This window comes from Malurus melanocephalus, unplaced genomic scaffold (genome assembly GCF_030028575.1).
Source record: "Malurus melanocephalus ecotype Western Australia unplaced genomic scaffold, MMel_1.1 scaffold_942, whole genome shotgun sequence".
NCBI lineage: Eukaryota > Metazoa > Chordata > Aves > Passeriformes > Maluridae > Malurus > Malurus melanocephalus.
Genome location: NW_026624174.1, coordinates 91,453 through 107,507, shown reverse-complemented (window position 1 = coordinate 107,507; position 16,055 = coordinate 91,453). Strand labels below are relative to the sequence as shown.

General features: G+C 43.1%; 1 protein-coding gene across 1 annotated transcript in view; it reads right to left on the bottom strand.

Annotated features, from left to right (window-relative positions):
- TGFB2 (transforming growth factor beta 2) overlaps positions 1 to 16,055 on the bottom strand; it is a 56,662-nt gene that overhangs the window by 9,555 nt on the left and 31,052 nt on the right. Inside the window, exon 2 of the mRNA XM_057386263.1 lies at positions 10,096 to 10,259. Coding sequence (XP_057242246.1) covers positions 10,096 to 10,259 — 164 coding nt within the window. The remainder of the gene's footprint in view (positions 1 to 10,095; positions 10,260 to 16,055) is intronic.

The window sequence follows — 16,055 nt, the reverse complement described above, 5'->3', positions numbered from 1 at the left end:
AAAAATTTTAGTTTTGTCACCAACTGGTTTCAGAAAAAATGAGGAGCTTCCAGAAATACTGATTTCTAAATTAATTCTGTCACCTGCTATGCTTATTCTTCAGACTAACTGGAAAGCATTACCAGATATATATTTTTTTTATATTTAAGTATCAAGTAGCTGAAATCTTCATTAAAATACTGGAGGATGAAACTGTTTATTTATAGGCACACATGTTTATAATCCCAAGAAGCCATCACACAGTTAGTTTTGAGTATAAAAACAAGGATAAGGATTATCTTAGCCTGTATTTTATAAACTGTAAAGTATACTGAGAACACTACATAATTGATGATAACAAACAAAGCAGAATGCTTGCAAAATTAGCAGAAACATGACATCTTTAAAGAATGGGGCATATCAGAGGTTATATGAGCAGAGTAGCAGCACTCAGCGTTAGTGCAATTAAACTGGTTCAAAAACAAAACTAAAAATCCCTCCAAACCTGAAGACTCTGTTAAAAAAACATAATAATTTTGCTCAAATTTTCCTTTGCCTACTCCCCCACTCATACATTTAGGCAGCTAAAGCAAGGGAGAACTGAATCAACACATTACTGTATGTATTCTAGACAATAAGCACTGACAGCAGATGCCAGAACACCCTGTCTTCATGACTCATTACACAGCTAAAAAGAAAAAAATTGACATAAAGATACACTGGTTCTTTCAAATAACTAGAGCTCCAGAACAGCAACTTGCTTAGTTCATTTCAGATTTGGTGTTCTGGTCAATAACTACTTCTAGTCTTCTACTGTTGCCACAATCAGATGCAGAAGAATAGGGAAATTACAATTAAGTATAATTTACAGTGGAGTAGTTTTGGCTAATAAATTCACCACCTCCTCAGCAAGCAAACAAACAAAAAACTGTGGTTCAGCAGTGATGATACACAGGCTGATGCATCAATGACATACATCTGAAGCAGCCAAGAAAACCCGGGGCACTCATCAAAGGCCAAGCTTCAGCAACAAGAAGGGCATTTTATAGCTGGGTTTGAGAATTACAGTCACCAACTGTTTGGAAATACTACTGGTGACTTACAGTTTCTTAAAACAAGTTGATGAACTTTCCAAACATAGTAATAAGATCATATGGCCACTTAAAAATGTCTATCCTGTCTCCTGCACCGCCTTGGAAGTTGAAATGGTCACTGCTGTCAGCCAGTGTGTGTTCTGCAGTCACTGAAAAACCATAAATATGGCATTATCTTGTGAAAACCTGCTATTCATCTGTCTTTCCTCTCCATTCATTCTGGACTGTCTGATCTCCTCCCTCCAGATGCTGTTGGCCCCCTGATAACTTCCTTCCTTCCTTCCCTTCCCTTCTCTGTCATTTCAGACTCCTGTGATGTTCTTGTGTATTACAACATCTTGGCAGGCTCAYTGCTCTTTCTCTTACTTATCAGTCATTATCCATGATTTCCATTGGAACTTCACAGCCCTTTTAAAAATAATGGAAATAGCCTGACATGTACTTGTAAGCTCAAAGTAAATAAGCTCAAACAATGAGACCCAGTGGTAAATGATGTGCTTATGCTRGTTAACATGAGAGCGGAGGTAAGTCCAACTAGGCACACCGTGGCTGAAAAGTGCCATTTAAGATAACCTTTTCTGAACTAGAAGGAACTGCAGGGGACTCCAGCCTGACTCACTGCACTGGAATGACCAGATTCCCAAGGTCTGCATCCGCAGTTGCTTGTCATTTCCAAATTCTGACATAGTCTTCACCCTACTGAAAGATTCACTCACTGCCTGGTTCCAAATTTCAAAGGTCTCCTCGGACAGCTCGCAGGGACTTCAGCCAGCTCTTTCTGAAACTTAAAAAATGACTGTGCTAATTATCAATCCTTTCTCATTCCCTGGTTAAATCTGAGGCCTTTGATCCTATCTTGGACACAAGGAAAACCAAATCCTTGATCCTGTTGCAAACCTCTCCAGTTTCTTACTCATTATATGTGAAAACATATGGCGTAAAGTGCAAAGCTTCCATGTAGTACCTTTTGCCAGATAATTGGGAATCTACTGGCTATCAAAATCTTAGMTGCTTCTAAGTGCAARAGRGCAGCTGTGTATTTTCAAAAAAAAWTGTCAGTGTGAGTTTTCAAGCTCTTCTTGTAGCCACTTCTGCAAAGGAGTAATTCAGACCCTGCCTTCAGTGCTATGGAGTTAAAAGGGCTTTACAGTCCCCCTGTTTATCAATGAACTCTTTCCATTACTTGCATTGGTCTCCGAACCAGGCTCAAACTGAGGRCAGAATCTTTAGAGACTAGTATATGAGATGCAGAGCTCCTGCCAAAATACAAAGAAAGGTACGGAGTACTTGCCAAAGTTTGTAAAAACCCATAGCTCTCTGATCCATCTGCTCAGAACTTGCCAGACACGTTCTTCATGCAAACTCGCAAATAAAAAGAACATATTGCACACATAACCCAACCTCTTTTAAATCTGGATGGGCTACAGCTGCACTAGGATTCTCTTACAGCRTTGGCTGATTCTCACTTAAAGGTAAAAAAAGGTGAAGAGTGAGGGGGGTGAAGAGATGAGCCCTTAAGCAGGTCAGGAAGGGAGGGGAAGTCAAATATGTCATGGAATCACTGTGACTGACTCATTGCATCACCCTGCAGTGAGGGGATGAACTCTGGGAAGAGAATGGATCCTGGRAAGGGATTCCCTCTCCCTTTGTTCCCCAAGCAGGGCCTTCCTGCTGATACTGAAGATACATGTGCAGTGTAAGTTGGGGACAGAGCCCCAAGGCCGGCCAGTCTGATTTGTGCCTAAGCAGGCAGGAAGACTCTGCAYTGCATAAGCAATAAACAAGAACCGAGGGTCTGGGGTCCTTCTCCTGGAAGATTCTGAAATATTGAGGGCAATTTCCTGCCATTTGGGAGATTTTAAGATAGCTCCAAAGAAATATTTTATATAAAATGAAGCAAAACAAAAAAAATCCCGTAAACTTATCTAGATTTAGCTTTAACTTGCCAAAGGCACATTATGTTTTATTAAAGTATCAACAGAGAGGAGCCAAAGTCAACAAAAACAGAGTGGGCTCTCCTGTCTTCTAGCCAAATATCCCAGATCCTGCAGGGTACTCCTGTGTTCATCTCCCCTTTATGCACAGGTCCCCCAAGCCCTTTCCTCTCCCTCAGCCCTGTCCCTGACAGTCATATCTCATCTTCTTGTGCATTTCACTACAACATTTTGGCATGCAGCTTTCTTGGCTAAATGAATATTTGGACATAGTACTTCTTCCAAGATGTCATCTTCTTCCAGAAGTCCCTCCTCTTTCTTTCTTTCTTTCCTCTTGCCTGCATTGTTCACCATAACTCACAATTCTCCTTGCGGTTTTCTCTTTCCACCACCGAYGGGCTTCCATCCAAACCACTCCCATCCTCCTCCATGTTCTCCCAGCATCTCTCCTTCTTCATGCAGGCTTCTTTCTGCAGGCATCTTCATCTCTACTTCCTCATGCAGGCTTCKCTCCTACAAAGCCTCACACTGTTTCATACACCTTCCCAGAACAGGAACATAAAGCCCACCCCTGCCTCTCCAGCAGATAGCCATCAAGCCAACCTGATGCTCCTCAGCCCAGTAACTACCACGCTGAGGTGCYTGGTTCAAACTTGCTCATGTCCCAGCATAATACAGGCTTGGCTACCCCACCAAACCCTAGCTCAGAGAGCAGGAACCCAAACCTAGCAGTTGTTTTCTGATCCACAGCCCGCATTCCTACACCTCTGATAATGCACATGCACTGCAAACGGCACCATCAGCTCAGTGCCCTGCATTTCCACGCATGGCAATGTCCAGCTGGGAATCCCATGCTGGCCCTTGCCAGGAGCTAAGGGAGACATCATCTCTTTCTTCAAGTGATCCTCAATAACTGCTCTGATCCTGGCAAAAGGTGGCTGCATCTGAGACCCGCTCTCAAATTGCAGGGAAGATGATACAGCCATAAATAGTGCCCCTCACCCTCACAGAGTATTTGCCAAAGGTACTCTATAGGTGGTGTCCAAAATATTAACACCTTCTTGTAGTATACAGCATTTGGAACCAGAAAAAGGAATGCTGGAACAAGGAGAAAACAGCAATTCAACTGAAATATACTGCAAATTAATGTCCTGTGGTCCCCAGCTGTTGCCGGGGGAAARAGAAAGAGGTTGGTAGAGTAGAAAATTATTATATCCACACTTTATACTGAGTTTGGTACTTCAAAGAACACTGCAGATTTGCCACCAAACATGACCTTGTAACCTTTCAGAATGCAAGAAACTGGTTTTCAGGACAGCAATGCCTTAACTGTGAGATCCAAGTGCACTATTTTAGATGTGGGTCACAGCGATGGCAGTCAATTATAACCAAGTGCCCCAGGTGATATYTGTAATACAGACATCCTGCGCCAGCTCACAGCCACAAATCCTGCTCCATGGTATTTTCTTCTGTGGCATTACATTTTGGCAAGAAAAGAGAGCAAGGCTYCTCTGCTCCTGATTATACGGAGATCAGTCTGAAGCATCTCTCTTGCAGTCAGTGTAAATTGCCTCAGATTTGCACCATGGAGATTTGGCCCAAATCTATAGTAGCTCACTCTGAACGTATTCCCCAGCTGAAAAACAAGACAAAACACGGCCTGCATTGAAAGTGCTTGAACAACCGACTGCGGTTTAAATTTAAATCTGACTCATAATGGGGTAATATGTTCCACAGTATCTTCCTCCTCATACCTCCAAGCAGGGAGAGAGGCCCTGGAGGAAGCAGGGGTTACCAGTGTCTAGAGGACAGATGGCTCTTCCTAGACCCTGACCAAGCTCACAGGAGCTGCTGACATGGACTGGGCCCTCCCCAACATAGGAAGACCCAAGGTCAGCTCCTGTTTGCTTCAAACTCTTCATTGCAATCTGATGTGTCCCCACAGCTGTGATCTGGCACTGCTCATTTGCCCCAACCCTATGCTCTGACACATCCTGTGGGACATCCATCCCATCCACAGCCTCTCAGGTACCCCCTGACAGCCTAAGACAACGATGACAATGAAACACAGCGCTTCAGCTGCGTATTTTGTGATGCTTTATGATGTGTTAACAAAACATGGCACCRCTTCCATAGGAAGTAATTATTACTTGTTATTGTTTGACTGCCTGAACATAATAAAAATACYTTAAACCCAATACCACAACACTCTCTGAAGGATGTCTTTTCACCCTGTAAGGGTTTCYACTAGCTCTGCTTTGCAGCGGTGCCTATTTATTTTTTGGAATGTTTATTCATAAAAGACAAGGCTTTTTTTGAAGGGTGCAGRGACTTTATTCATAAATACAGAAGCACCTTAATAAAAGAAAGATGTGATGAAGTCTTCAAAGCAGGCAAGAAAACTGATGAACAAAGACATTCCCATAACAACTGAGCTTTATCTGATCAAATTCCAATAAAGCCTGCATTTGGCATAAATCTTTAAAAACATAGCAAAGGCCACTGGAGGATGCTAAAACTTGTTTATTTAATATTATTCCTCCTCCCTTCCCCAAAAGCACTTTATCCTCTTAATATTTTCTGAAGTCTCGGTGCGCGTCGGGAAGCGCATTGTGCGAGCATGGCGCGGTGGAAGGACAGGAGAAGCGCGCCTTGTCTGAGGTCAYGCTGCTTCCTTCCTTCCCTCCGGCTTTCCACTCTCCAAGTGCTGATGATCAGCAGGATAACCATCAGATTAAGCCTCCCTTTCGGGCAGAAGAAAGAGCAGAAAAGATAGTGCTTTTAAAGAATTTAATTCTCTGCGGCTTCACTTAAACCAGAGCCAAGAAGAGACAGAAGCTTTTATACCAGCCTTATAAAAGTAACTTAATKCCTGCTTCTGTGAGTTTTATTATTTTTCATCCTAAGACTACTTAGTATGTGCACAGCACTTCCCATCTGTGCAGAAACACACAGACTAATCCTTAAATACCAAGAGAAGTATTCTGGGTGAAAACACATTTTCTGCACACAGGGATTACTCCTTGCCCATTRGCTTTGCGGATACATACAAGGCACCTCCATGAGAATTAATCTCTGGGACTCACTGCCTGGAGAAATCCAGATGGCAGAAAACCTGGCAAACAGATTCATAACCACTCACTCCCAGCATGAATACAATGGGGTGCTCTGCCCCAACTCAGCCTCTGAGGTGGGAACAGGGTCTTGCTGCTGCTCCAGGGGCCAGGAACAAGGGACCACAGCCCTGGCTCACCACGCCAAGCAGCCCCAGACTGCCTTCCCGGAGTCAGTGCAAACAAGGGCTGTAGGAAAACACAAAGTCCCTTTCTGATGTGGTTTGGAAAAGGGAGCCAAGTACAGCCTGAGGAAAGCTTAGCCGAAAAGGTAGAGTTTTGCATTTCTTTCATTTTAAGGGGTAGATCTGTAAGGTCAGAGGACCACACAAAGAAAGAATCAGGCRGAAAAACAAAATATTTATATTCTGCTTGCTTATTTTTTCAATTTATGCTGCACATCTGTCTCTAGCTGTTCCTAAAAATAGTCCTTTAGAGTAACATTGTCCCTTCTGCACCAGTGGTGTATCTTACTGCTAAACTGCCACTGGACTRAATCAGAAAGCTCTTGGAGGGCAGTTAGGAGATGTGCATGTGTTCAGGGACAGCCACCATCTCAGAGACAGCTCTGATTCCCTCCAGAAGACTTCTCCCCTCTCCCCTTGAGAAAGACAAGGGGACAAAGGAACAACCATTCCTTGAAACTGCAGGCATGAGAGGAATGTCAAAAACCCTCACCAAGAAGAACTCCACAACAAAGCAARACACTAGGCAACCTGAAACTTGGTTGGAGGAGAAAAAAACCCCTAATAATTAAATGTTGCTTATGCAAGATGAAAAACCACACTGTTCCTTCTGGGCACAACAGCCCTGGCAAGCCCAGCAYGTATGTCACAAGACAGGAAGCAAAGCTCATGCACAGAGGAGGAGCGGCAGCTGCTCATGCCAGCCCCACCAGCAATCTCTGCAAGACTCRCTCCCCATGCATGGCTTTTCGTGTTGCAGTCAGGTATCTCACTGAGTCCATGGCCCTTGCAGAATGTATTTGCCTCTCCCACTTCCACCAAAATGAGGATCTTCCTCATTCTCCCCTTTTACCTCCAATGTTTGTGCCTTCGGTCACCACTAAACATCTCTATCTGCATTCTCAATACATCAATACCCAGCCCTGAAGCTCCTCCAGCACCACTGTGCCACCAATGCCTCCTATCCATCGTCTTCATCTCCAGAGATTTTCCTCCTTCGAATCTCTGGAATTAATTTTGTAAGTTTTTGGATGCTTCTATAGCACTGTTCTACAGTACACTATAGAATCATAGAATATCTCGAACTGGAAGGGACCCAAAAGCATCTTKGGTCCCTTCTCTCCAATTTCTCTGTGCTTTTGCCTTYCCTGTTTCACACTGCCTTCTAACCTCACGTGCTGGGATGGAGATCAGCTGCAGCAACATTTAGGGACCCTCATGCTCCAGCAGAAGGGCTGCTGCCAAGGAACCCCTGCAGCTCAGAGCTSTAATATCCCCGTACAAGGTTTTATGAAGAGCCGCACACAAGATTGCGAGAAATAAACATGACCGAAGGGAAATGCTCCAGAGACAGCTTGCCTCTCTACAAGCAAAGGAACAAAGTAGCATGCCTAAAATATGCCTGGCACAAACACAAGCTCAGGGCATGCTGCCTTTGGCTTGCCTGTTACTTGGTGGAGAAAAGATCTAATCCTACAATAACCTGCACTCATTACTCACCTAACACTTCACTCACTATGCTCCACCCAGCCCAAAAAAGAAACTGCCTTACTCACCAGCCATATATTTATCCAGGGACCCAAGTACCTGCCTTGGATGCAGGTGTCAGTCATTTCCATGGGCACAGGCTTGCTGGAGTCAGCCTCTTTCAAGTAAGCCCCAGCTGTTTCTCATCACAAGACAAAATCCCAGCCAAGCAAAAGCCCTTTCTTCCATACCTCTGCTGAACCCTTTGTGTTCCATGTTCCTCAGACACGGAAAGGCAATGATCTGAGCTCAGTCAACCACAGCTGTGTTCTTTTCAGGTGGCTGACTAACAGATCTCAAAAGTAGAACAGAAAGCCCATCAACTCCTTTTAGGATGTCCGAACAGTGAGGTCAAGCCAGAATATACAACTGTTTCAGCAGGCTGCTGTGGCAGCATCACTGGGGCTCATAGTGTATTTCTCTGGGATGACTGTTCTATATAGGCAACATCAGTGATTCTCAATAGATGTTCCTGGCTTTCCCCTTTAACAAATGACACATTATTTGCYCATCTTTTCTGTCATCCTGTTCTTGGGAAAGAAGGCAGTCAGGCTGCAGCCCCCAGTGACCAACTGAACCACGCTCAACTGAGAATTATGCCTTTCCTATGTTTAAAAAACATCTAAAGAGACCAATGCACTTTGCCTGCCATCAGCCTCCATGACTGGCTTTTACATCTCTTCAGAAAGCACACAAACCCAATTTGGCCCCTCTCTCTCTACAAGTTTGGCTTCCACTTGGCYAGATCAGGCAGTAAAAGTGAACATGCAAAGGGAGGGAGAAGTCTCACTCAAATTTGACCCACTGGATCCAAGTGGGACTCTACAGAGCTGCAAGCCCAGGGCAGTGCCCATGCTCAGCTAACAGAGGCAGCAAGGACAGAGCTAAAGAGGGGCTCCATGCACTTTTACACAGTGGCATCCTTTCCATCAGGGTTTTCAGCAGAACATGTCACAGATTGCTGGAGAAACCATGAGTTTTATCCAGTATAAAACTGCTGGGAGCTGGGCCCCTTTCAGTTTCTGTGTTCCTCAGCAAAGTGAACCATGCTTTAGATGAAATATGCTCTTAACAGTATTTGCACAAATGCATGGMCTCCATGTTAAGCAAGGTTAAAGGCTCTAAAGTCCTTAAAGATTAAATTACATAAATCTTGTCAACACTCAGGAGTGAGAGAGTCATGAGGCATTTTCTTTCTCACCCCACAATCCCTGAATTGTTCACATCCTTGCCTCAACGCTGGACTACTACACAGAAGCCAAGTTTGAAACAGCTGAGCTTTGCAATTCCGTTATTAATGCCATTTCTAACAGGAAAACTTCACAAGCTCCTCCTGAACACAGGCCAGAGAGAGAGAGAGGAATTTGACTTCTGTGCAAACTACAGTTCAGGTCAAGTGTTGGGAGACAGAGATCTTGGGGATAAATTTTTGGATGTCTTGTTCTCTCATTTTATTTTCTAAGCTGAAACATAGAATCACAGAATTACTAAGGTTGGAAAAGACCTCCAAGATCATGGAGTCCACTTTTTAACCAAACACCACTATGGCAACTGGTCCATGGCACTGAGTGCCATTTCTTTAATCCAGGGATGATGACTCTACCACTTCCTTGGGCAGTCTATTCCAGTACTTGACAGCCCTTTCCAGTGAAGGAATCCTTCCTGATGTCCAACCTGAACCTCCTATGCTCAGCTTGAGACCATTTCCTCTTGTTCTGCCACTGGGTGCCTGGGGGAACAGACCAATTCCCACCTGGCTACACCCTCCTTTCAGGCAGTTGTAGGGTGATAAAGTCACCCTGAAGCTCCTTTTCTCCAGACTAAACAGCCCCACCATTTCCCTCAGACAATCCTCTCAGGACTCTGTCTCTAAACCCTTCCTCAGCTTTGCTGCCCTTCCCTGGATATGCTCCAGCACCTCAGTATCATTCTTGCATTGAGGGGCCCAGAACTGGACACAGGATTTGAGGTGTGGCCTCACCAGAGCCCAGTACAGGGGACAGTCCCTGCCCTGGTCATGCTGGCCACACCACTGCTGATCCATGCCAGGTGGCCCCCTTGGCCACCTGCTGGCTCCAAACTCTGAAGCCTGAGGTTCAATCACTTGAAAAACTCTGCACATTTCAGCTTCACATGATTTTGAGCCGAGTTCTTTCTGAGAGAGGCAGAGGCTGCTTTGGAGAGAGGGGACTCAGCTGCTTCTCCCATGGTTTGCTCTGCCTGCTGGAGAAAAGCAGGAGCTGTGTCCGYGGCACATCCATACCTGGTAGAGCTCTATCCGCTGCTCCGAGACACGCGCCTTGGAGTTCTGCAGGCGGAACACGCGGAACTCTGCCTTCACCAGGTTGGAGGCGTTCTTTTCCATGGCTGAGACGTCAAACCGGACGATTCGGAAATAAAGGCTGTAATAGCTTGGCGGGATAGCATCTGCAAGAAAGCAGCGTGCGTTTATTACTGCTCTTGGTGGAAAAATACATTGTTCTTCTGAACATTTTAACACAAGACAGCCTCAGTCACAGAAATATCTTTAGCATGTTTCAGTTTGGTCAATTTAGTGCTATTAACAATTGAAAAAAAAATTTAAAAAATCAACCCAACGCAACCAAGTGTTTTTTATAAGATTGCCGTATTAATAGAGGTTAACAACTACTTTCAAGCCTATTTCAGGTCACGTATTTAAACCTCCCCTCTTTCAAACTACTGGTGAAAAATCCTGAATACTTATAAACTGAGAAAAAAAACACAGCAGTTGGCATATGTAAATGCCTTCAGGCTTGCAGAGAGTTCACAGGGATCTGCTAAGACATCAAATAACAGCAGCCCATCTGATCTATATGTTCTCTGAAACCCACTTGCCCCCAGAATATGGAGCATGAATTAGCCAGCTTCAGATTTTATTCCATACCTAGTTATTAAAGGATATTTTAGGAGCAAAATAGTCATTCTGATTAYAGTGATGAGGGCTGGAAGAGGAAGGAAAAAACAAGGGAAAAGGCAAGCAGACAGTAGCTATTATAAACAAGATTACATGGATTTTGACCACTTGGAAGTAGCAAAAGCCATAAACGTAACCACCCCCTAACATATACTGGGAAAAATAGAAAAAAAAAAAAAACAAAACAGAAAAATGGACTCGGGTCTTTAACAGCAGTTCTAAACATCTCAGTTTAGGTCTCAAAACAGTCTTTCTCCTTCCCAGGGGTAAACCCTAACTAAACAGCAAGGCAATTTTGCACAATTCAGGTAACCTTAAGGTTAGACATCATCTGAGGCCCTTCCACACCGTCCAGAGCAGCAGCACCAGGAGAAATTTGCCAGCAGCACCCYTGCCCGACACCCAAATTCCTCAGAGAGGAGAGAGGGAAAGAGAGCGGAAGGAGACAAACTCATACTCCTCAAAGAGGAGATGAAATTACTTTAAGGCCTGATAAAAATCTCTGTTAAAACCAAGGGAATAGTTTCTCCTTCTCCTACAATGTGAAAACAGAGAAATGAAAAAAAAAAAAGGAAAATTGTATTTGGGGGCTGGGGAGGYATTTTCAGCTGAGAAAGTACTCACAGCTACACAATAAATAACCCATTTGTTGTAGCTCTTTGAGAAGGTTAAAACATAATAAATGTAGCTATSAGAAAACCTTTGATGATAAAGAAATAATCTCGGCCTCAGCTGTAGATGTATTATAAGTGAGTTTGTGCAAAGCACTTCAAAAAATCCTCTAAAAGACTACTTACCAAAGTATGATCAAACAGGTATAAATATGCACAGGAAGCCCCAGACTTCCTTATGATTCCATTTAATTAAAGAAACAAAAAAAAAAGATTCTCAGATTTTCACATCTGCAGTGCTYGGAAATAACCCCCCAGGCATCATAATCACTACTCTTGGCTATGATTGTTATGACAGGAAACTGCTACAACTTCAGAGTGAGAACTCAAAGGCAAAGGGATGCAAATCACTCCCACACCAAAACTGCTCCTCTCTCTCTCCCATCAGCCACACATCAGTGCTAGTGTCTCTCAAAATACCAAACCAYGGGCTTCTGAGAAAACCTTAACTGTATGCAACTGTGATCTTGATATATTTTGCAAATTCTCATAAAAGCTACTTGGTCTATAGATTATATCCTCCTTTAAGAGAGAAAGAGTATCTTCAATTTATTTTTCCTGCTGTAGGAAACTCCRAGACTACTACTTGTTCTTCAGCCAAACCTAATCCTACTAGGAATATAATTTGGCACAATAATATGTATATATAAGGCTGATGCTTCCAGGATGAGTTGTAAGTTGTCCTTCCCTGTCATTTTTTTGAGGTATCAACCTACCATTTTGTTCACTGTGGACAAGCCAAACTAGAAGCCATTCACCAGCCCTGGCACAGACAAACCCTGTCCATCTTTATTTTAGATTGAAAAGTCCTATTTAACTGKCTGGTTTGTTTTATACTTAGCTTCTTATTCCTAGAACTTCCTTGTGCTATAGTTGTAGGCCTTCTTTCCAGTTTCTTTATTTCAGATATTGTGTATTACAAATCTCCAAATACGTATCAGAGTGAATATCCCTGAGCTATTCCCGCATTTACATTTTTTCTCTCCTTCATGTCTAAGGAAGGCAGAGAATGAATACTCTTCCAGTGTGCCTTGTTTTGTGTTTGTCTATGTGCATATGCACATAGACACACTGCACACGCACACACTGCAAACAAGCATTTACCTTCCACTGGAAGGCAGACACAGACATCCTTTGTGAGTAAGAAGCTGTCTTACAGAAGTTTCATCTCTCTTATAAGAGAATTTTACATCTTTACATGCAAAAAACCCACATAAGAAATTMGATTTCTTTATTCAGTCTGTCATGATGGTATCCACAGGAAGTCAATAGAGGAAAAGGCATTATTCATGGACAGATGAAAAAAAGAACCTTCATCTGTAAAAGAATGGCTGACTGCTGAATTGGGGTTTATGTRAAAATTTATCAACATTAAGACTGAAAAATGAGACTTGCAACTCTCTTTAAAGGAACAGTAAGAATCCTATGGAGTCTACAAGGTTTTGGATTAGCCTTTAAGTGATCTCAGATGGTGCAATTTATCTCTCTTTATGACTCCACCTTAACCTGACAGTTTTATCAATTCAGACTCAGTTGGACACCTCAGCACTCCCCTCTGGTTTTGGCCCCATGACTCCAGCACACGCCAGGATGGCTCTGCCCAAGCTGGTCTGCAAACACAGTTACCCTGCTGCAGACAGGGCTCCTGAACTATTCTTTGAACTATTATCATTAATGAGTGGAATTAAATCAATATGTTTCCTGTAGCTAGGAAAACACAGATTTCTTTTGTTTTGGTGGGAGGGAAAATAGTAAACGCAATGAAAGGCTCCATTTTTATAATTTTTAAATTACTCATTAAATCAACCCTCAAAAAAAAAAAAAAACCCTGAAGACTTCCAGCTGTAATAATCACAATCACAATCACCACAGYTGAGACACAAGTTACACAACACATTTGGGGAAGGTGAAGGCAGCATYCATTCTCCTCCATTCAGGCTGCTCAACACCAAGCGTCACAGGTTTACCCTTTTTCTTTTGGTTTTGTTTTTTTTTCTGCCTTGAACAAGCTGAAACTTCATCAGCTGCCTGCGAGGAGAGCAAGGTGTGGCCAAACACCCTTAAACTGAAAGCAAGGATAAAAAATTTGGTGCTGCAGATATTCCCCAAATYGGGAATAACCTGCACAAAAGGATGACACTTTTGCCCTGCGCAGTTGTGTTTGATGAACTAAGCCCTGCATTTCCACAGCTTTCCTCACAAGTACTGCATGTACTGACATTTCAGGAGAAACAAAACACTCTGTTTGACACAGCTCTTCTGAGAGTTGGGCTTTCGTTCTGGCAAGGAAAAAGACCTAAATTCAATTGTATCCAAATGAGGCTTTTTTTTCCCCCTCTGAATTTTCATTTCTGCTATTGAAACAAAAAGAAATCAATTACATGCACAGCCCAAGTTAAGAAATGTAAACAACTTTTCTTTTCTCATTGGAAGAGGCCAGACAGGCCGCCTTCACACATACACCCACACTGGAAAGGCTGAGAGCTTCAATCTAATCCTTCCATCACAGGCTTGTAATAAATGCTCCAAAGATTTATTTTTATTCCCTTTTGTGTTTATTAAACTTTGGAGGGTTTCTTTTCCTTTTTCTTTTCTTTCTGGTGCTTTGCCCATTCTTTATTATGGCAGCTACAAAACACGGAGTGCCCTTTCCTTCTCTCTCTCTTTTTTTTTCCCCTCCTCATCTTTCTAACTGCAGTACATGAATGACCGTGTAGTAGGCTTTGAAGCAGCACATGCAAATATTTATAAGAGTAGCTTGATTGTTATTAAATGCAGTTGTTATGCTTTCCACGGTCTGGCAAGCTTCCCTAACCTCTCTAACTATTAGGACCGTTTAGGCTGTTTAGATTTCAGCTCACTGATAGCAAATTCTATGGGGTTTTTTTTTCCTAACAAGCAGCATAACGTGACATCGTTTCCCCCTCTGTGTGAATTTCTCTCGCTGTTCAGCTTTGGGGTCTCTGCCAGGAGCTGGGTCAGGCTGCCTCCGAGGACATGCAGTCACGGTAAGCGGAGCAGCGTGCGCTGGAAGGATGAACAGCTTGTCAGCTGTGACAGCACATCTTTCCAGCAGGATCCCATCCTTCCTGTCAGGCACACTTGGGTCACAAATCCTCTCCTCTTTTCCAGGGAGAGTCTCTCCAAGAAATTAGAAGCTTTTTTAGTGCATCTGGGCTCCCAAAGCCAGTAACAATCACTCTGCTCACCCCTCCTGACCCTGATGTGACTGCAAAATCCTGCTGGAAACGGCCTCTCTGCAATCAAAGGGGAYCAAATAATGGAAGCCACAGGTCATATCCAGGAACTGGGACTGGCCCTTAAAGGTAAATCAGTCACACATCGACTTCCCATTAAACTTTGTCCCCCTGTGACATTAAGCTGTGGGCACATCCATTAGCTGACTGTGCTCCTGGACAGAACACTTGTGCCATTCTTCCCTCAGGCATCCCTTCCAGGCTCTTGCAGCAAGGCTTCAAAGTCAGGCAGTACAAAAGCAGAATAAGAGACTTATTCTAACACTCCAGTATGTGTCTGCCAAGCTGCCTCTGAGCTATTACCTTCACCTGTTATTAATCCTTTGCTACTGAGGAGTGATAGTGCACTGAAAGTCAGAAAAAACCCACTGGGAACACAGTGGGCTGAGAGAAGAATAACTACTAATTACCAGATTTTGTGACATATTTTTCACTGTTGATCCACTTGCTACTCCTCTTTTAAAACACACTTAAGATCTGTGACAATGTATGAAAAGTAAACAACCCCAGGACATTCCAGATTGAAAAGACAGGCACAATGAGGCAAAGAGGGAATTTTCAGAAGGCATATTTATGAAATCATGTGTTTCTTAAAATCTGACAAGAGCCTTCTGGTTCTGCTGCTACTTCCTCATTGCTTCAGCAAGCCTGAATCAAAAGATGACTAGCCAAAGCAATGACCTCAACAGCAAAGTGATCTGGTAGTCTGGTTTCTAGTTACCCAAATAATTCACTCCCTCAGGTACTCCTATTGCTCTGGAGCTCGATGGGCTCTGACAACACTCTTACATAATTGTCTTTTGTACTTTCAAATTCTGTAATGATGAAAAACATCCTGGAGTCATCTTTGGGTCAAAATGCAACTGGCACAGTAAGGACTCTGAGACACTGTAATTATCCCCTGGAGAATCTTAGGATTAAGTTCAAGATTAAGGTTCTCACAAAGACAARTAGTAAAATAAAACTCAAGTAATTGTTAGTGGTGTAGCAAAGCTGCTACATAGAATTCCTGCACAAAATGGGTTTAAGTCCTGGCTTTGTGGGTCACTATAAAGATGCAAAGAGCTCCCTAATTTGTGCCACTTCATTCCTATTAGCACACTGGAACTGGATGTGAGTCTTACAGTGGGCAACAAACCTCACCTGGAAAAGATATCACTGCTCTAATAAGGCTGTAACAATACAACTGATTTTAATTTTTGTTTTCTTTTTGGTAGCTGTTCTTCCTGAGCTGGGTTAAATCATGTTGCAAGTTTAATCTCAACCGTGTTTAAATGCTGCAGCTGAAACCGACTATTTGGATGTTAATTTGGTATGGAGACCATTGTAAGAAGGGCTGTAATTCTCCTATGTCCCTGAA